At 43.2% G+C, this 20,719-nt stretch overlaps 1 protein-coding gene across 2 annotated transcripts in view; it reads right to left on the bottom strand.

Moving 5' to 3' along the window:
• ATG4A (autophagy related 4A cysteine peptidase) overlaps positions 1 to 20,719 on the bottom strand; it is an 80,204-nt gene that overhangs the window by 18,585 nt on the left and 40,900 nt on the right. The window contains exons 3-10 of one of the 2 annotated variants that reach the window (XM_005910840.2): positions 16,947 to 17,057; positions 13,984 to 14,055; positions 11,572 to 11,670; positions 8,434 to 8,535; positions 7,939 to 8,011; positions 4,687 to 4,766; positions 3,812 to 3,999; positions 3,611 to 3,689 (exon numbers count right to left, since the gene is read on the bottom strand). In XM_005910840.2, the coding sequence (XP_005910902.2) occupies positions 3,611 to 3,689; positions 3,812 to 3,999; positions 4,687 to 4,766; positions 7,939 to 8,011; positions 8,434 to 8,535; positions 11,572 to 11,670; positions 13,984 to 14,055; positions 16,947 to 17,057 (804 nt within the window). The remainder of the gene's footprint in view (positions 1 to 3,610; positions 3,690 to 3,811; positions 4,000 to 4,686; positions 4,767 to 7,938; positions 8,012 to 8,433; positions 8,536 to 11,571; positions 11,671 to 13,983; positions 14,056 to 16,946; positions 17,058 to 20,719) is intronic. The other variant, XM_070366117.1, reaches the window with a different exon arrangement.

Here is a 20,719-nt window from a genome sequence, read left to right as displayed (position 1 = left end):
TGCTCATTCAAAAATTGCACAGCCATGTGTCTGACTTCGTCAGGACTTGGTCAATAGATGTGGATCACAGACTTATTTATAGAAATAAAGTAACTTACTGACTAGCCCAAGTTTTTAGTTCAAACCAGTGGTCAATCTTTGACAGGAAAGAAAGCATTTCTTCCTCCAGAGGATCCTGCGTCTTCTGCATTGGTAGGAAGATTCTTTTAGTGCTGAGCCACCAGCGAAGCGTTTGGTTTAAGGTACTAGGAATAATAACAGTGTCCTCTCTGAGTCTGGCCCTTTTCCATGTGTTTGTGTATATCTGTATGTGTATGTATGCATGAATGTGTAGTGGAGCTCTGTGGGCTGGACTATTTCTGACATTGCTTAAAAGAGATACAGTAGATTGAAAAAGCCCTAGAAATTACATGGGGACTGTATCAAGGTCTCCGATGAGGCCCGAGAAGAAGGAGCAGGCAGGTCCACCATCTGTAGACACCCAGTTCATGTGACAGAGCTCCAGGTGGCACCCTCTACCAAACCACAGGAGACAAACATCTCTTCTCTAAGCAGAAAAAATCGCCCAGCCAGGCCACAGTCTTGTACACCAGGAGCATCTCCCAGCTTCCTACTGGGCAAGAGACCACTAGAGAAGCAAGGGGGTATGTTAGCTGCTGCTGCTACTGCTGCTAAGTCACTTCAGTCGTGTCCAACTCTGTGTGACCCCATAGACGGCAGCCCACCAGGCTCCCCCGTCCCTGGGATTCTCCAGGCAAGAACACTGGAGTGGGTTGCCATTTCCTTCTCCAATGCATGAAAGTGAAAAGTGAAAGTGAAGTCGCTCAGTTGTATCTGACTCAGCGACCCCATGGACTGCAGCCTACCAGGCTCCACCATCCATGGGATTTTCCAGACAGGAGTACTGGAGTGGGGTGCCATTGCCTTCTCCAAAAGAGAAGCAAGGGGGTATGTTAGCACAGACAGCCAAATTGGGGTCAAATTCTGGCTTTGTTACTTTTGAGCTCAGTGACCTTGAGGAAACGACCCCTCTAAGTTTTCCACTAGGCATAAATGGAAATAATGATCTCTACCCCTCAGCGTTAACCCTATCTATCTATCTACAGCTAGATACATCTCTATATTCATGTTGCTTAGTCACTAAGCTGTGTCCAACTCTTTTGCGACTCCATGGACTGTAGTCCACCAGGCTCCTGTCCATGGGACTTCCCAGGCAAGAATACTGGAGTGGGTTGCCATTTCATTCTCCAGGGGATCTTCACAGATCAGGGATTGAACCTGTTGTCTCCTGCATTGCAGGCAGACTCTTTACCACTGAGCCACCAGGGAAGCCCCATCTCTATATAACTATTGATACTAATCTGTATCTCTCTATAAATGTATTTATATTTTAATATATTATATAAATATATATTTATATATCATAAACAATATAATGATCAGTATATGTGCTCAGTCGTGTTCGACTCTTTGTGATCCCATGGACTGTAGCCCACCAGGCTCCTGTGTCCATGGAATTCTCCAGGCAAGAATACTGGAGTGGGTTGCCATTTCCTCCTCCAGGGGATCTTCCTGACCCAGGAATCAAACCGCATCTCCTGTATCTACTGCATGGCAGGCAGATTATTTACCTGCTGAGCCATTGGGGAAGCCATTATAATGATAAATTATATATATATATATATATATATATATATACATACACATACATGGAGGAGAGAAAAGGGGATGGAGGAAGAGAGAGTACCCTCTGTAGAGTTCCTGGTTCAGAAAATGGAAGCTGTCATCTGTCCCCTCCCTTCAGACGTTCTATCAATCAGGTCCCCCACCCCAAACCTAATACAGTAACTGGGTGAGTCAGAAAGGGGGAGTTGAGGTGACTTTGGAGCCTCAAGTAAAGGTTAAACAAAAGATTTATGAAATTAATGGGCAAGTGGACACTATGTAAACCTCTGTTTTGGGAACTGGGGATTGTCACACCTCTTTCATAAGCAGTCCAACTCCACCAAAGTCTCCCCAGCCCAGGGGCCCCCCAGGAGAAGCAGAGCTATGACAACTTGGCAAATTCTCTCTGGGTAACCTGGGATAAGGAGGCCAGGGTGCCCAGGAATTCATTGAGATCCCTCCACAATTATTTTCCAATCTGTTTTCAGTTTGTCTTCAAGCACAGACAATAGGAAATAGATTTTTGCAAGAGTTCCTTTGACAGGAACCCAGAAGCTTAGAAACAGAGAACATCTAAATTTATAAAACTCCAACTACTGGGTTTTGAACTTTAGAAAGTAAAAGCCTCCACGTTTCAAGTGTTCCATCAAGCTGTAGTTCTCAAGCTCGACCAGGAGGTGGCAGCGTTCGAGAGCGAGCCCAGCAACTGCAGAGAAACCCCACCTTAAGGAGTGAAGAGTAAGCAGCTGAAAGAAGCATTGGGGTTAGGCTGGCTCTTTACTGAGTGCTTTACTGTGAGCTGACAACATGGTGAGCTGGGGGTCAGCCCTATTTTACACAAAGGGAACCTGAGACTGAAAGAGTTGCCTCGCGAACTCTGTCACACACCGAGCCAGTGGGAGGCAGGCCACATACAGGGGCCAGGTCTGTCTGTTCCCACTCACCTCACCTCTCTGAATCTCTGAGGAAGAGATGGGTTGGGAGGGTGGCCAAGCTCATCTCACTGTGTCCTCTGCACATCCCTCACACCATTCCCCACGCCTGCTCTGGCTCTCCTTTGTACCCTAAACTCATAAGTTCCTCAAAGCCCACTCCTGCCAGAGGTGGCGGTATTCCACTTCCCTGGCCACATCGCTCCCTTACTCTGTCGCACTAACCAGGTAGGCCCTTGGTACTCAAAGTGTGGCACCAGCAGCACCTGCCCTACCTAGTGAGAAATGCAGGCTCTCAGGCTCCACCCCAGACCTGCTGAACCTGCATGTTAATCTCAAGGTGATTCGTGTGCACGTGAAAGTTTAGAAGAGCCAGGCTGCTCCTTTTTTGTGCCAAGGGCCTTCAATGTCTCTGGTCACAGCTAGTGAGGAAGATGGCGGGGTTTCCAGAGGTGTCCACTGAGGCAGGAATGTCGGGCTGCTCATCAGGATCCACATTAGGTTAGCTGTTTTAAGGCTGAGCCTCCATTATCATAAAAGGGATACCTCTGTTTTCACCTCCTCTAATTTCCACCCAGTCAAGCCTCTGAACAATAACCTAGGAGGCCCAGCTGTGTGGTCTTGGGAAGTCAGAAGATGGCTCCTGGCCCAAATGCCCAAGCTCCAGTAAGAAGGAGATTGGCAAGGCCAGGGAAGTGAAGCCCTGCCGCTCTGGGTCCCAGAGGAAAAAAGAGGTGCTGAAGCAATGCTGTGACCTTGGGGTCGTCCAGTGTGAACACAGCCATGGAACCATCATATTGAGAGGGAAAGAGACGGAGACACTGGTCTCTGAGGCACAGGTAGGTGTTACCCTCCTGTAACACCTACAGGCAGGATGAGCTGCCTATAGGCCACAGCATCTCCAGGCTAGGCCAGGGCCTCCTAACTGGAATTGCCTGGTCTTCCATGCAGACCTTGTTGTGCCCACCCTCCCCTAGCCCACGGTGACTTACTTGTGATTACTCTTTTCTTACCTAAGAATCCTATGAAATAATAGGCGTTATTTGGTTTTCCTCCTAATGCCCCTAAAGACTGTGGCATCTTAAAACACTCCTGGAGGGAAAAAGAACGCAAGATTCTCAGCTCACTTGTGGACTGCTGCTCACGGATCTCCGTGCTCACGATGGTGGTGGGATGGGCGGGCCACAGGCGGCTTGGGGAAAGGTGTGACTTACTTTGAAGGCGTCGACATAGACGGGGTTGATTTGGTTTATGCCTAGGCGGAGGGGCACAATGAGCAGCAAGGGTTTCCAGGCCGTGCAGCAGGCCAAGGGGCCCTTACTTTGGTTGGAAGCAGTCAGAGACTCCAGGGGCCTCTCGGCAGGTGTGTCAGCACTCAAGGACAGGGTACGGCACATTTTTTCTAGAAACAGAAGACAGGGCTAGGTAAAAAAGGGGTACCCGGCCCTAAGAGATGCACCATGGGCAAGACTAAGGGAGACCTGACGTGACAGTCCCCACCTGGAAGGCCCTTCCCGCTGCCACCTGGGCCCTGCTGCCCTACTTGCTACAGGAAGCCCCGGGTACTCGTCCAGCCCTTACTTCTCTTCCTTCTGACAAATGAACACTCCTTGTGTCTCCCCAGATATGATGGGCTCATTGGGAGAATCTCATTTGTCAACTAGGCTACAAGGGCCTTGGAAACAGGGACTGTATCTGTTGGTCTCTCGAGCCCCATGTTGGGGAGTACAGTGGAGGAGGGGAGGCCAGAGAAGACCCATGGGTGGTTTAACTGATTATCTGCACTTGGGGTGTCCTGCAGGGAAAGAATCTGGTACTTCACTGAGCACACCAAAGATCCTCTCATTTTTTCCCCTTTCAGAAAGCTGAAAGGGAAGAGAAAAAAGGGCACAGGGAATGATTAACCAGAGCTCTGTGCTCCCCTGTCTTGCTAGAGGGGCGGGCTAGAGAGAACGTGTGTGTGTTTATTCTTTCTCTTTCTCTCTCGCTTTCTCTTTCTTTCTCCCTCTCTTGCCCCCACATGTTCTGAATGGTAAAGAAGAACCTCCATACCCAACCACCCAAAAAGGTAAACTGGCCAAGGACTCACTGATATCTTCGATGACCACGGTGTTATCCATTGAAACATAAACAGCCAAGGAATTCCATTCGTCAAATAAAGCAAGTTTTCTGCAAAGCAACATACAATGAAGTCACAATTGGGGAAGATGGACATCTCGACAGAAAATAGTACCATCTATGTATGTCCAGTGTTCCAGAAGTTACCGAATGCTGAGCCACACAGAAGTAGTTCTCTCTGTGGGATTCAGGTCAGGTCTGGCTCCTTTGACCGAGCTCTGGAATATTCCATGTCCAGGGACTTTGAAAATGCCAGAGTCACTGTTTCTGAGCCTCAGAAAGAAGGCCTTGCTTTTTATAAAAATGGAACAGGCTGCCTTGCAAAATGATGTTACTCCAATGGGCAAGAGAGGACCAGTACACCTGCTCCCAAGAGATTTTGTTTTCTTTTCTAAAATGTGAGACATTCTGACTCATTGCTTAAAAAAAAAAGGAAAACTGTTACTTATATATGTGTGTGTGTGTGTGTGTGTGTGTGTGTGTGTGTGTGTGTGTATATATATAGGCTTCCCTATTGGCTCAGCAGGTAAAGAATCTGCCTGCAATGCAGGAGATTCAGGAGACCCAGTTTTGATCCCTGGGTTGAGAAGATCCCCTGGAGGAGGGCATGGCAACTCACTCCAGTATTCTTGCCTGGAAATCCCCATGGACAGAGGAGCCTGGTGGGCTACAGTCCATGGGGTTGCAAAGAGTCAGACACAACTGAAATGACTTAGCACACACACACATGCATATGTGTGTGTGAATGTATGTATGTGTGTGTGTATGTGTGTGTGTGTGTGTGATGTGTGTGTATATATATATATATATATATATTTGTTTAGAAGCATATATAATATGAAGAATAAGCCCCAGGGAAATCCAGAGAGAGAGAGAGAAACAGATAGAGGAGATGATCTCTTCGGTCCCTCCCCAAATGCAGTAAGAATGTTGTCCCAGGAGACTTGCTGGGCCTTGTTGGTCAAGAACTGAAGACATAGATAGAGCCATAGATTGTGCTGAATTGCGTGACTTCAGAGGCTTCCCTGGTGGCTCAGCTGGTAAAGAATCCACCTGCAATGCAGGAGGCCCCAGTTCGATTGCTGGGTTGGGAAGATCCCCTGGAGGAGTGTGTGGTAACCCACTCCAGTCTTCTGGCCTGGAGAATTCCATGGACTGTATAGTTCATGGGGTTGCAAAGAGCTGGCCACAACTGAGTGACTTTCACTTTCAGAGGAGATTAGAAAGAAAACCCGTTTAAAAAGAGATTATCTGAGGAAAATATGTTGTCTATTTCTCCCTTATTTTCTTCTCTAGCAAGTTTGAAGAAGACATTTTTAACCTGGCTACTATGGGATTTTGGGGTAAAACCCAGTCTCAACAACCAACAAAATGAAACAAAAACACATTCTCTCGCAAACTAAAGTAGCTCCCAGTAAGAGGTTAGTTACCATTATATTTTCATTTCATTCATTTTATCTTTCCCCAAAATAATAATAACATAATCATTATCATCACATACTGCTGTTCCTGATAATAACATTCATGATGAGTAAGAATCCACCTAAATTCTTTTTCAAATATATGTTTCCATTTACTTGTTGTTGGGAAGTTCAAATTTTAGAAGAAAGAAGCAAATTCTGAGGGATATCATTTATAAACCAACAATATCAAACTAGGTTTTGGGATCAGCACAGCCATTCCAATTTTTTATACTTTCTACCCTGGCTTCTTGCAGTGGTTCCTGAAATACCACCAGATCCTCACTCACCTAATCAACAATGGCCCAAAAGGCACTACAGACTAAAGTAAGAAAGTGGTCTCAGAGAGGCTGCACTGTTAGCAAAGGGTGATTCCAAGATAATAGGTTTCACCTGGGTCCCCAAGAAATCCAGACTACTCCTCTCACAAGCACATTTCCAAAACATTCTAGTTCACTGAAGGTTCGCTAATAACTGAAACAGTGCCCATTTGTATTTTGCATGAAGCAGGTCCTGTCATCATGCTCCAGAGAGCCTAAGAATTAAAGTAGCAACCAAAGAAGGCTGCTGCTGCTGCTGCTGCTACGTCGCTTCAGTCGTGTCCGACTCTGTGCGACCCCTGAGACGGCAGCCCACCAGGTTCCCCCATCCCTGGGATTCTCCAGGCAAGAACACTGGAGTGGGTTGCCATTTCCTTCTGCAATGCATGAAAGTGAAAAGTGAAAGTCAAGTCGCTCAGTCGTATCCGACTCTTAGCGAAACCATGGACTGCAGCCTACCAGGCTCCTCCATCCATGGGATTTTCCGGGCAACAGTACTGGAGTGGGGTGCCATTGCCTTCTCCGACCATAGAAGGCTAGATGGTTTTAATTTTCTGATGCCTAAATCAGCATCAAACTCTGGCTGCCATTTTCATTCACTCATTCATCAGGTATTTTTTGAACACTTACAGGTACCAGGTGGTTTCATGTGCTAATGTTATAGGCGTGAACAAGGAAAACACAATTTCTGCCCTCATGGAGTTTCCATTTGGTAATAGGCTGTCAGGAAGGACAGTGACAATAGGTGAGGTGGCCTGTGGGTGTAAGTGCCAATGCCACTCACCCCATTCATTTCCAAAGCAGTGGTCCTGGCCTCTCCATGTTACCTCTTGCTGTGGGAGGTGAATTCTGGGACTTAATAGGACAATGGCAAAAGGACCATGCTGGGGTACCCTGAGTTTACTAAAAGATGACAAACTGATTCCAAGACTCCCTTGGGGTTTGTGTCTTCCAATAGGTGGTGAGTCCCTTGAAGCAAGAATTATACCTAGTTTATTTTTGTACACCTAATACTTAGCATAGTAGAGATGCCCAATAAATGTTGAATGAATCAATGAAGATTTTTTAAAATACCATACAAAGTGGGAGTCTGTGCCTTCCCTAGGCTGGTTCAGGCTTCCCCCTCCTCCTTAGTACAAACCCTTTGGCTTCAAAGTGACCCTCAGGCTGATGGTTGAGTGTCTGAGCACCAATCTATCAAGGGGATACGGAATGAGTACTGAGGGGCCTCTACCTGGACTGATACTCATGACTACAACTCTGATAAACAAAGACAGTTGTCTACACACATTACACACTTCAAGGAAGTATTTGAGCAAAATGGTACAGATGTTTGGTGGCTCAGTGGGATGGCAAGAACTGCTTGGTTGACGGGATACTGAGTTGGTGGAGGCAGGCATAGGAGACAGTAGAATAAGGCTCGTGCCCAACCTTTTTACTTACTTCAACACCTGTGCAACTGTATTTGGTCCAAACCATTCGCCAATTGATTTCCCTTCTCCTACGCCCATCTGTGCTGTTTTCATGTGGAAAAAATAAACATGTTAGTGAAAGGTCTTTCAACAAACCAAAAACTCCTAATTTTTTGCATAAATAATTAAGTAGATAGATGACTTAGTGGAGCCACATATAAAGCAGGGGACAAGAAAAGCAAGTACAGGGATTTTCTTGGTGCTCCAGGGGCTGAGATGCCTAGCTCCCAATGCAGGGGACCTGGGTTCAATCCCTAGTTGGGGAACTGATGCAACTAAGTTCACATGCCACAGCTAAAAGATTCCATGCGCTGAAATGAAAGATCCCACATGAAATAAAATATTTTAAATTGAAAAAAAAGAAAAGCAAGTACAGGCAAAGTAAGCTGAATTTCACAGTGTTTCTTTCCTCTTAATTGGACTATGCAACAGAAAGACAGTCTTTAAACTACTCATGTGACCTTACCCATTTGATGGATAGAGTAGCAACAGTCTTTTCTATCTAAGAAGCACTGTAGGATTCGTTGGTATTCTTTGGGTTGTTCTTTCTGTTTCTCCCAGTTCCAGTCTTTTTAGGGAAAAAAAAAAAGAGTTAAAATCATGTTTATAACCATTTGTTATCTCTGCAGTCTTACTCTGACTACAAGGTTAGAAGGAAAACAAAGGCATTACATCCAGAAAGTGGGAACGATCAGGTCAGAATATTCCCAAGTATCTTTAATATTGATGACCAAGACATCTGGAAACGGATTTCTTTCAGAGACTCAGTGGGTGTAAAGTAAAAACAAGACAAGAAGTTGACCAAAAAATTGACTTTGCCCATGAGCTGGAGTTGGATAAATATTACTTGAAAACAGGGACACAAGGCCTTTCTGGTCAGCTATTCAGTGACCAGGATGTCACCTCAAAACCCAGCAGTATATCCGGGTCTCACTCAGACACTGTAGTGTCTCACGTCCACACAAACACCAATGGCTTTGGTTTGTATATTCCAGTAGCACTGACAAGAGTCTCATGGGGGGTGAGGGGAAGTGCCATCCTGACACACCAGTATTTCCAGGGGAATAAAAACAATTTGCAACTAAGAAGGTTTTTTAAAGAAATGCACACTGCCATTTTTTACATAGCCTTTTTAAAAGGCCACACTGAGCTTTGGAAAAACAAATACCTTTGCTATCAGGTGTTGAAGGTTTCCTTATGACCAAAACTAAAATAATTACACCTGTAGAGATCTGATCTATGCCTCAGGCACAGTCCCCCAGTTCTACAGGGGCTGCTTATGACTTGCTGAGGACAACTCTGAAAAAACTCTCATCGTCACCTCTGTGGACAGGACACACTGTTCCCATTCCCTCAGCTCTAGGAACTCTGTCTAATGGGACAGATTTCTGAGACTTAGTTGGCTTCCAAGACAGAAATTTCTCTCCTGAGGTTTTAGAAAGTGTTTGAATTCACAAGTGAAATCTACTGGAAGGCAAAGGCCATTATCTCCAGAGTCTTTAATTCTCTTTGCTTTTTTTTTTTTTTTAGAATTTTTTTCAATAGGGGAACAATTTTTATTATTTATTTTTAAACATTTAAAATTTTTTTGGCATATAGTTGTTTTACAATGATGTGTGCTTTTGTATTTCTGAAACCAAATGTTTAAACTTTATATCCAGCAGTCTTCAGAGGGTGAACAGCATTCAACTGTTTTTCACCAGCTAATGAACTGTCTGACTCTGGGGGAAATCCCGATTAGCTGGCTGCTATGTACCACTAAATATTTACTGATGACAGTGATAAGTCAACTAATACCCCACCTCAACTGCAAAATAACCAAAAAGGAAATGCTCCAAAATACTTTATAAAATCACATCTTCTCATTCGAATATCTTAGCTATGAGATCTATTTCCACATTCTTCCTGCTGCTGCTGCTAAGTCGCTTCAGTCGTGTCCAACTCTGTGCGACCCCATAGACGGCAGCCCACCAGGCTCCCCTGTCCCTGGGATTCTCCAGGCAAGAACACTGGAGTGGGTTGCCATTTCCTTCTCCAAAGCATGAAAGTGAAAAGTGAAGGTGAAGTCGCTCAGTCGTTTCCGACTCAGCAACCCCATGGACTGCAGCCCACCAGGCTCCTCCATCCATGGGATTTTCCAGGCGAGAGTACTGGAGTGGGGTGCCATTGCCTTCTTGCTTTTACATTAAAACAGTTGAGACTGCTGATTGTGGGGAAAGCCCCCCAGTTTGCTCTCCACAAAATTCATTTCCAGAAGAATCATCTTGAAGTGTTTCATAAATGAGAAAGTAAAAACAGTAAGAATGGATCTGTTCCAAGAAGTCTATGTACAATAGAGAAATCACTGGACAAGAAGGCAGAAGACCTGCATTCTATTCCCAAATCCAGGTCTCTTGCTGTTCAGCCTGGGGCAAGTTACAGTATTTCCTGAGCCTTAATTTCCTCATCTGTTAAACAGAAATTATGATACTACCCAGGGGACGCAGGCACGGGACATTCTAAACCCTGAAAAGCAGGCATGAAGCCCTAAAGCCTCCCCAGACTCTTCTCCAGTCTTCTCTGTAACCACAGGAGGATGTGTGAGGTTGTACAGTCAGGGAAAGGGAGTCGGTTGTTGTACCTCTGAATCTCAAGGAGTAACAGCTGAAGATTTCAGCAGCCCGATCTCATCCAAGGTGGCCTTTCATCCCCTCATCCCCAAGGCAAACCAGACTTTCACCCAACTTCCTGAACTGGCATCTAACCAAGGTCAGCCCACGGGGAAGTATGCATATGTCTTAAGAAAACAAGACTCAAGTGTTCCAACAATGATTACTGGAAGGTTCTAATTTTAAGATAGTGTGTACCCTTTATTATTTAAAAAATTTTGTAAGCTTTATTGAAGTATGACTGACAAATAAAAATTGCATGTGTTTAGCTTAAACAGCATGATTTTTAAAAGGATATATGATGTGATAATTTAATGAACCTATACATTATGAAATGATTATCATAATCTACTTAATTAACACATCTATTACTTCACATAGTAACTTTTTCTTTTTTTAAACTTTTTCTTTTTTAAATTAATTTATTGGAATATAGTTGCTTTACAATGTTGGATTGGGAAGTTCTTAATAAAGCAGCCTCCTGAGAAAGCTAATTTAAGGATTCCTTCATTATCAAGTGGACCTCATCAGTGAACCCACACCAAAATAGCACTGGTTCCCTCATTAGCCACTTCCTTTAGGTCACTGACATCTTTCACCAAATAACTTAAATGAGGTCAAAAAACAGGCTCACCACCACACCCTTCTTCCTGCTCCTTTTGTTATCTGACCTGTTTAAGAACCCACGTGAACAATAGTGAAGATGCAAACTCTTCGATACACTTGACTCAATGTTCAGTTCTGTCCCAGGAAAATAACTCTCTGGCTTAGTGAGTTACAAGGAAATGCAAGCTGTTTCCTTCTCATGAGAGGGTTTGTTGACTTGTCAGCCCCACCACTTGGGCTTACAGAGAGCACTTCAGGACCTGCAGCTGTATTCCCTTTAGCACCAAGGCTAAACCATCAGCAGTAAATGTGACTGCAGAGGTCTCCAAGACAGAACAAATTTAACTCACCCCTTCCCAAGTGTCTGCAGATAAGGGCTTGAGCCAGCATCATCTGTCCACAGCGTAGCATACATCCCCAGCCAGCATCTGATGAAGGGCCTGTTCCCCCTGTTGGCAAAATGGATGAGAATGAATGTGAGTTCATTAAATTGCCCTTTCCTGAAACATCAGCATATTGGAGAATCATACAATATAGATAGGCACACATATTCAGAATAGAGAGGCAAGAGATAAAGCCAGATATCCAGCAAGGTTTGTTACAGGGTAGAACTTGCAAAGATAATGCTGAGTTAACCAAAATGGGTTCTGTGACCTAAGGCAAAACAAACAAATGAACAAAACCTGCCCTGTATGTTTTCTGCTTAGAGACATCCAGGCATGCATTCAATTTTGGTAGATGACTGACTACCATGTATGACTACCAACACTTAATCCATGACATGTCATCATCTGCCTGACCAAATCTGGCTTTTCACAGTTCACTTCCAGAGGAGGGCAATCTTATCTGAGTTAAAGAATAAATGCTACCAAAGTTGATCATCAGTATGGTCAAGGAAATCTGGAAGGCTCTTGACCATTCTAAATATACATTATGAAGCTCTGAATGGTAAGGAGAATGTAAAATAGAGGAAAGAGTCCTAGGTTAGGCATCAGAAGACCAGTCTCTAGTTATCTAATCTAAGTCTCATCTGTAAACTGGAGATAATAGCATATACCTTGCCTACTATCAGTGGATACTATAAGAATTAAATGAGAGAGTATCTATAAAAGTATTCTACCACTCATTCAAGATGATGTAAATATTTGGTATAATGAGTATGGTCATAATGTTGTTGTTTAGTCACTAAGTGGACTCTTTGCAACCCCATGGACTGGGGCCCACCAGGCTCCTCTGTCCATGGGATTATCCCAGCAACAATACTGGAGTGAGCAGCTATTTACTCCTCCAGGGGATCCTCCTGACCCAGGAATTGAACCTGTGTCTCCTGCATTGGCAGGCGGATTCTTTACCACTGAGTACAAGGGAAGCCCTAATATAAAATACTATTAATAAATTAGAAATATACTATATTTTTAAAAGGTACAAAACCAGTTAATAAGACAACAGGTTCCATTTAAAGAACACTTGACATAACAAAAATCCTATATATGTGGCCGGGCATGGGGTGGGGGTGGGGCACTCAATATCCTTTTTCAAAGTACTTTGAAGTGAGACAACTTGGATGGCAGAGGAGACATTATGCTTTCATTGCTTCCTCTCCCAACACAGAAGTGGAAAAGTATGCTATAAGCATGGTCTCACAAGACTAACCGTAAATGACATCATCAGCCATGTAAGACAAGTGGTCCAAGATGGCTGCTCCTTTCCTTTTGTTGTGGGGACTGAAGGAGAGTTGCTACAGCAAGATGAGGAGAGTTGAGCCAACTTGTCAGCTGGAAGTGGAGTACATTGGCTCTTGCTAATGGTGGGATTATAGGCCAGATTAGTAGGGAAATATGCAATGAAGCCCACATAAAGAAGGGATCATCTCTTTCAAAACATTGTCAGAGTTGAATTGCAAATGTTTTCAAATCTTGCAAAGATCTTGCAAGATCCAGAAAAAGTTAACAGTTTAGAATTACTAGGTAGTAAAGATTGTTCTTTTGTGTATTTTACTCAGGTACTTCCTATGGAGAGCAAAAAAAAAAAAAAAAAAAAACTTCATTTTTCACACTTATCAGAAAGATAGATTTCACTCCAGTTATTAGGTCCAGTCCCAAAACAAAGTCAGTCAGACAGGTTTCCTCTAAGAGAACAGCTTCCACCAACTGAGTTTGGTGATCCTTTTCTATAGGACCACAAGATTAGAAAGAAGTAACCCTGTTGGCAAACATTTTACAAATTTTCTCTGGAGGGATCCTATTCACTTAGCTCATTAAACTGTCCTTTTTTCTAGACAGCAGCTGGTATTCTTAACTGCCTAGAATTAGTTCCAAGGATATCCACTATAATTCATTTCTCAGTGGCAAAGTGTTTTCATATCATAGGAAGAAAAAAAAGCAAGAGAATTATTTTCTTTCCTTCAAGGTACAAGTCATCTTTAATAATCAAATAACTCCATAAAGCAGTGGACTGTATCAAGTTAAAAGTTTGACTGTTTTGTTGCTCTTAGACTTAAAACAATATCTCTAGTGCCCAAACACTTGGAGGTGGGCTCAAAAGTAAACTGGCATTACACATTAACACCACGGAACCATACATGCTGGGGCGCATTGGCAATGAAACTTCTGTATGAAGCATAAGACTTAATCAACTACTCCCCCAAACTAAATTCTTCACTATAGTGAGTTGGTAATTCTAAGATTTCCATGATATCACTGATAACCTCAGGAAAGCTATCTACAAGGAAGAAAGCACAATATAACAAATGATATACCTACCAATTGGTGAAAATTTCCTCCTGTATGTAAACCATAGACGAGCACTTATATCAGACAACAGCTTAGATTTTTCTGTAATTAAATGTGAAATTAAAATTAAATCACCATATCCCATCTAAAGATATCTGTCTTTGATTTCTGAGCCAGGGGCAAACTAAATTTCAAATAACCAGTCATTTCCATTGTTATGAGGCTAAGGGAAATTCATAGGAAACCCAGTCTCATTTTAGCCAAATAATTTCAGTATTTCCTCCCGCCTATATTTTGATCAGAGCTACTGGCTACAATGATGCTGAGTGGCTCCTATCTCTTCACTGAGCTCCACAGCCCCAGCAGGTGCTTAACACTGAGATCACATGGCCAAAAGACAAGGACTGGGAAAAGCAAGGGTCCTGGGTAACCTAATGATAGGCAGTCAGCCCCTGCCTGATGGTTGGCTGGATCTCTCATCAGCATCCATGGTCTGTTACCTAAAACGAGGGATAGGTTGTTGGCATTTGTGTGTGCACGTAAATCTTTAACTAAAAAGATGTCCCTGCTAAGCAAATTAAGTGTGTAAGAAATTAGTGCATTGGCATTTGTAATCTAAATGGTGATATAACATCACAAATGCTTTTGTCATTTTTTTTCAAAGCATGCTTTCCTGTATATATTTTACAGCGTAAATTTACTTCAGTGGCCACAAATATGGCTTCCACATGTCCATCTGTACTTAGTTGTGCTTCTGTCTTTCTTAGTCTTCTCTCTTCCTCTTCTCAACAACACATCTATAATTGTAATTCTGTACAGAATTTATAGTCATTGCACTTTAAAAGAAGAAAAAGAAATTCAGTGTTAACCAATAGTCTCTATTTTCTCTTCTGCCTTTCCTTTGAACAAATCAGAAAGCTGAGCTGTCTGGATTTTTCTTCCCCTTCATGTTACCAGTGCCTAGCACAGTATGGGAGCCAGATGTAAAATGGTCAAGCTCTGCCTGGGTTTGAGCCCTGATTCTGCTACTTACCAACTGTGTGGCCTTGTTACTTAACTTTTCTGAGCTTCAGTTTCCTCATATATATAATGGGGAGAATAATTGCACCTACTTCACAGAGATATGAGTATTCAACAAGATAACACTACATGGAAGGCAGGAGCTTATATGGTACAGTACACAGTAAACCTGAGGTAGATGTTAGCTATTATTTTATCCCCTTGCCTCAAATGCTCATGCCCCTCACTCCTTCCCCTGATATTCTCTATGTCTTCTGGCTTGCCTATATGCTAGAAAGGCTGGTGAAAGTTGTATAGACATTTTTTAAAGATTTATTTATTTATTGGCTATGGTGGGTCTTCAATGTTCTGTGTAGGCTTTCTCTAGCTGTGGCAAGTGGGGGCTACTCTTCATTGTTGTGTGTGGGCTTCTCACTGCTTCTCAATGTGGGCTTCTCAATGGCCTCTCATTGTGAAGCATAGGCTCTAAGCACGTGAGCTCAGTAGTTGTGGCATGTGAGCTCTAGAGCACAGGTGCGTGGGCTTAGCTGCTCTGTGGCATGTGGGACCTTCCTGGACCCGGGGCGGAACCTGTGTCCCCTGCATTGGCAGGCGGATTCTTAACCACTGGACCACCAGGGAAGCCCTAGACTTTAATAAGAGTTTCACCTTGAAAGGGCTTTTCCAACTTAACATTTGAAACTGGGCATATTTGGCAACTTGGGGATCCCTCTTTTAGGGAATGCACAACTAGAAGAGATCACCTGCAGTCCCTCTCCTAGTAATTACTGGCAAAAGGAGTTATGATCCAGAAAGTGACTTATCCGAGGTAGAAGAGTCTGAATACAAAAGGTCTCCTAATTGTTAGCACTAGGTGCTCTCCACTATTCAGGGTTTTCCAATCAAAAGGATAAAGCCAGACTCAAATGGAATTAGAAGATGCTAACTTCTTCTCTTGCCTTTTTATTTATTTATTTGTTTTTGGCTGTGCTGGGTCTTCGTTGCTGCGTGGGCTTTCCTCTAGTTGCGGTGAGCGGGGGCTAGGTGCAGTGTGCAGGCTCTTTCTCTTGTTGCAGAGCACAGGCTCCAGGGCACGCTGGCTTCAGTAGTTGTGGCTTCCAGACTGTAGAGCACAGGCTCAGTAGTTAGGGTGCACAAGCTTAGTTGCTCTGCAGCATGTGGGATCTTCCTGGATCTCAGATCAAACCCATGTCTCCTACACTGGCAGGTGGACTCCCTACCACTGAGCCACCAGGGAAGCCCCCTCTCTTGCCTTTTGGTCAGTTTCTTCCTGCCCCTCCCTCCATGCTAGGGCCTCCAAAGAGGATCTCTCTTCAGACACAAAACTCAGAGCTGCCTATTTCCAAGTTCAGGTTTTATCTATGTGCTGGGTTGTTAGCACTTTCAGGTAAAAGGTCTTTCTCAATTTATAAGAATGTAATGGAAAGGAAGAGAAAGCCAAGCCTCCTTTCCATCTAGCTGCAGTGGCTAAAAGTTCTGTACAAAATCAGAATAAACTGAGACAGTACCACAGTCAGCAAAAGCTCTAAAAACTATATGCCTTCTCAGTGTCTGAGACTGTTTCTGACAGCCACGGGCTATTTAGAAGTCCCTTGGATGGCAGTGTTTTTCATCTAGATAGAAAAGGACATGAGAGGAATGAGAAGTATGTAGTCTTCAAAGACTAGATACTGGTTAGTAATACCCAGAGCCGGTCCATGTTTTTTGAAACCTGAGGCTTAAAGAATTGGTGGGTTCTCCTTTAAGAAAAAAAAAAATGACTTTTTCAAATTGTACAAATACCTATGATCATGTGAACACATTGCTAGGGCCTCAGAAGGGTCTTTGCACGCAAGAACTCCTCTGGCTGTAAAGTAAATCTGCCTAGCAGTAGCATTAACCCCTTATCAACCCAAGAAGGAAAACAGGGTAGACTTCAACCTTGGGCACCCATCTCATTTGGGTTCTCACAGACAAATGCAACCAAACCTTACCTGTTTTAAGAAGATGCTGTTTTCCCAAGATCCATACCAGCTCATCTGTATCTGGAAACTCTTCTAGGTAGTCAGCAAAAATAGTAATCTGGTTTTCATACTTGGATAAAACTGAAAAGGAAAGAAACTTAAACAAAATGTAATGGAACTTGCTTCTATGATTTATTAATTATTACCTTTGTCCTGAAGGTAAAAATTAGAGTTTTTTTAGATTCATCACTGGAATCTAATGGAAGCAAATCCTCCTGCTTGAGAAACAAAGACACTTATGGGGTCTCAAAATCTTTTAAGAAAGGGATTTCCTTTTGACCACCTGTTTAGACCTTCCTTTTCTCATGGTCCCATTTGCCACTATCTCTGAATGATGTTTTGGTCACAATTACATCCAACATTTTTTTCTAATGGGGCTTTCTTTGTAAACAGCCACTTTCTAGCTTGTCCTAGTGTGAGTGGAGTACAAGATGACACAGTAGTACCTGCATACCTGACCTCTTTCCATGTCTAATCAGACCCTAGGGACTAATGTGAGGTTTCTAGCAGCCAGTGGCTTAGAAGGGGCCTATGACAAGCCTGAAACACTATATATATACACCTCTGAAAATGTAATATTTTAGCTGGAAGTCCAGATGTTTTATCAGTAATTTAGTGTTTTATTCACTTACAACTTCTACAAAGAAGAATCTTGAAGCAACTGATAAATAGAACTTGTTCTTGGGATTCACAAATGACCATGGTTATCTCTCAACAGAAAGGAACTGAACAAAATACAATTAAATCTCATAAGTTCATAGGCCACACTCTCAGAACTTATGTCCAGGTAATGTGGGATGAGTTAAAATTCACTTCTGTACCGCCTGCGGGGAAAGGATCTGCTAAAAGTCTCAAGATTGACTTGTGAAGGGAAGGATCTTATCACAAAAGTTTCCTTTAAGTACTGAGTCAGCCAACAAGTTCATTCGGATTTTTCCATATGAGGTTATGAGAAAACCTGAACAAACATTTTGGCCAAGCCAGTATTTTCTGAGAGAAAGAATATCATAGGTGGTAAATAAGTTTCCAAGCCAGCCCAGAAAAATCTATCTTAACCTATCAGCAGAAAAATGAAATTGTTAGTATATTTCATAGTTTATGGTGCTGTTTCAATGACAAATCATATTTCAAGTTCAAAGCTGAGACAACCGAGCACACATCTTATCATCTCAGCAATTGGAGGCTACCAGACGCTACAGGGAGGGGAGCTCAGAGCCAGCAGGGGCCATTTTGTGCAGCTACTAGTAGCTGCAAGGGCTCTCCCAGATCAGCCCCTAAGAGCGCCAAGGGAATAGTCTCCTATAAAAAATATCATTGCGGGATGTGTTTAGCTCACTTGAAAGGACAAATTGCTTTCTTCTGGCTTTGTTTTCTAAGGCAGGAGCATGCTGTTTTCATAGAAATAAATGGTCTTTCCTAGAAATAAATAAATGAGTCTTATCTGATCATGAAAACAGACTACTCGGTTGGAGGCTGACGTTATACTTTGTATCATTTGTATACATTGAAGTCATAATTTGTTTGAAGTTATAATTTTAGAAACACAGCTACCCGGGATACTGCCCTTCTTGAAATATGTGACAGAAGTCCAGTCTTTCAGGGATTTAGGTAGCCTTTCTCCTCAAGATGTTTTCATCATTAGGGTCACAGCCATGGCGCTATTTCCAATGTACAGAAGTTAGAAATGAGACAGCCATTTCATTCCCCAGTGAAAACTCATCACTGCCAAATCTGCCAGGGAGCTTGTGTCACAGTCTTAGCCTTTCTGCCCCTGGCCACAGCCCCTGGCCCATGCTCAGGAAATAGCAGGCTAAAAATGATCATCCAGGTCAGGCCATCCCCAGGAGGTGGTGGACAGAGGTGGCGTAAATCACACTGTGTACCTTCCCACCCCATTCTCCACCCCTCACAGGCAAGAGAAATCAGGTTAAAACAAACATTCAGTGAAGCCTAGAAAAGGGGGGCAGAGGGGAGGGGTGAGTCAGAAAATGAGCAATTTGAGAGAAGTGTGGGAAAGGGGCAACCTCTCTGGCATTCCCCTGGTAGGGATGAGGAAGGTGGTATTGGATGAATGTACAGCATGTATGCATATAAGCCTTGGGTCTTTTTTTAGTACTGGCTGAAAAAAAAATTCTCTATCGCCAACCCTGTCTCAGTGAGTCATTACCCAGCTATCTGGTCAAATTAGTACAGCCCCTACAGCCTGTGAGAACTGCACTGCTTCATTTGAGATGGCTCTGACCAAAATGATAGCCAAAGAATTTTCCTCTTGCTCTTACACCCCTCACCCCTAGGCCAGGAAAAAGGGCAATTACAGTCTCTATTCTTCCAGAGTCTCCTCTTAGAAAATAGACTCCATGAACGCAGTGTGTCAGCCCATAACCAGCCTGAGTTGAAAACTACAGGGATGAAACAAAAGAAAGCCAGACCAGAAGATGAGATTAACAGAAGTACAGAGTGATAACATGAGGACAGCGTATAAAAGGGAGTCTGGGGAGGATAGAGGGCTTGATCTTCCACAAGAACTCAGAAAGATGAAGAAGCCAACTGGGTTGTGGTTGAGATGCAGAAGTGAAATGGCATTTCCAAACAAATCACTTCTCACTAACAGCAATCCTTCTGAAAAAAAATTTCATAAACTACTTTTGTCCTACCTTAAAATTAACAAATTTTATATTAACAGACTTATATGAGCTCCTTGCGCTTTCAACCTGTTTAAAGACATAGGAACTATACAGGCAGAGCTACAAATATTGCAGCTTGGTGGACCAAGAATCAGCTTCTATAAGGTCTGATGGGCAACAGGCTTCACTCTGTTCCATTCTACTTTAATAATCATTAAAAAGAATGAAGTCTCTGCTGGGTTAGCTTAGTAGTCAAATAATAACTGAGAAAAAGATTTCCATAAGCTCCTGGAACCAAAAAGTCTCCCAGTCTTGGGCAAGACGCTCTGTGTACATGCTAGGGCATGCTTTCAACACTCAGCCAGGCAGTTGATTAACTATGCCTTAGTCTTCCCTTTCTGCTTATACAGAGCTCAAGGTCAGCCAGAGTGAGAGCTGAGGGCCTTCTCAGGTCTTTCCTGAGCATGCACATAGCCTTGGGACTGTACACATCCCTGAGCAGGCATGTGGTCCTCTAGGTTCCCAAGAATATGCTGGAACTTTTCAAAGTCCCAACAAATATATTATTCTTCAGCTTTACCTTTCAAACTTTTTGGTTATCTACTCCTCAAATAGCTGTGAAGTTAATCATTTGCCTCTAATAGTTTTCCAGAAAAGCCCCCCTGCCAACCCAGAGAGGGGGAGGCTATCTGCACCTCCAAGACAAGACAAATAAAGTTTTACATGTGGGGTTTTCTGGGGAATTGCCAGACAGATCAAATAATGACAGCTCTCTAGAAATGAGGATTTAACAGTTTCAAACCTGTTCTGCATCCTCCAGGGGTTACCAGGTTGCTGGCTTTCCCTATGGTTGCAAGCTGTGAATTCTCAAGGCCACTGAAAAGCTGGAGAGCAAAAGATGGGCATAGCACAAGTGAAAATGCCACAGAGCTGACTATTATAAGGCAGTCATTTTTCATGAATAAATGAATATTCCACAGATTGGTGCAAGCCTTTGGTTAATTTCCAGAGTGCAGCAAAAGTTGGTTCTGATCGTCTTTGCCAATTCTTTTCATTTCTATTATGGGTAGAATTTTCAGAAGTCTTCACTCTGCCATTTTTGCTGATGACTTACTTGAA

Source organism: Bos mutus, chromosome X, assembly GCF_027580195.1.
Source record: "Bos mutus isolate GX-2022 chromosome X, NWIPB_WYAK_1.1, whole genome shotgun sequence".
NCBI classification, from domain to species: Eukaryota; Metazoa; Chordata; class Mammalia; order Artiodactyla; family Bovidae; genus Bos; species Bos mutus.
This window is presented reverse-complemented; position numbering and strand designations above follow the sequence as displayed.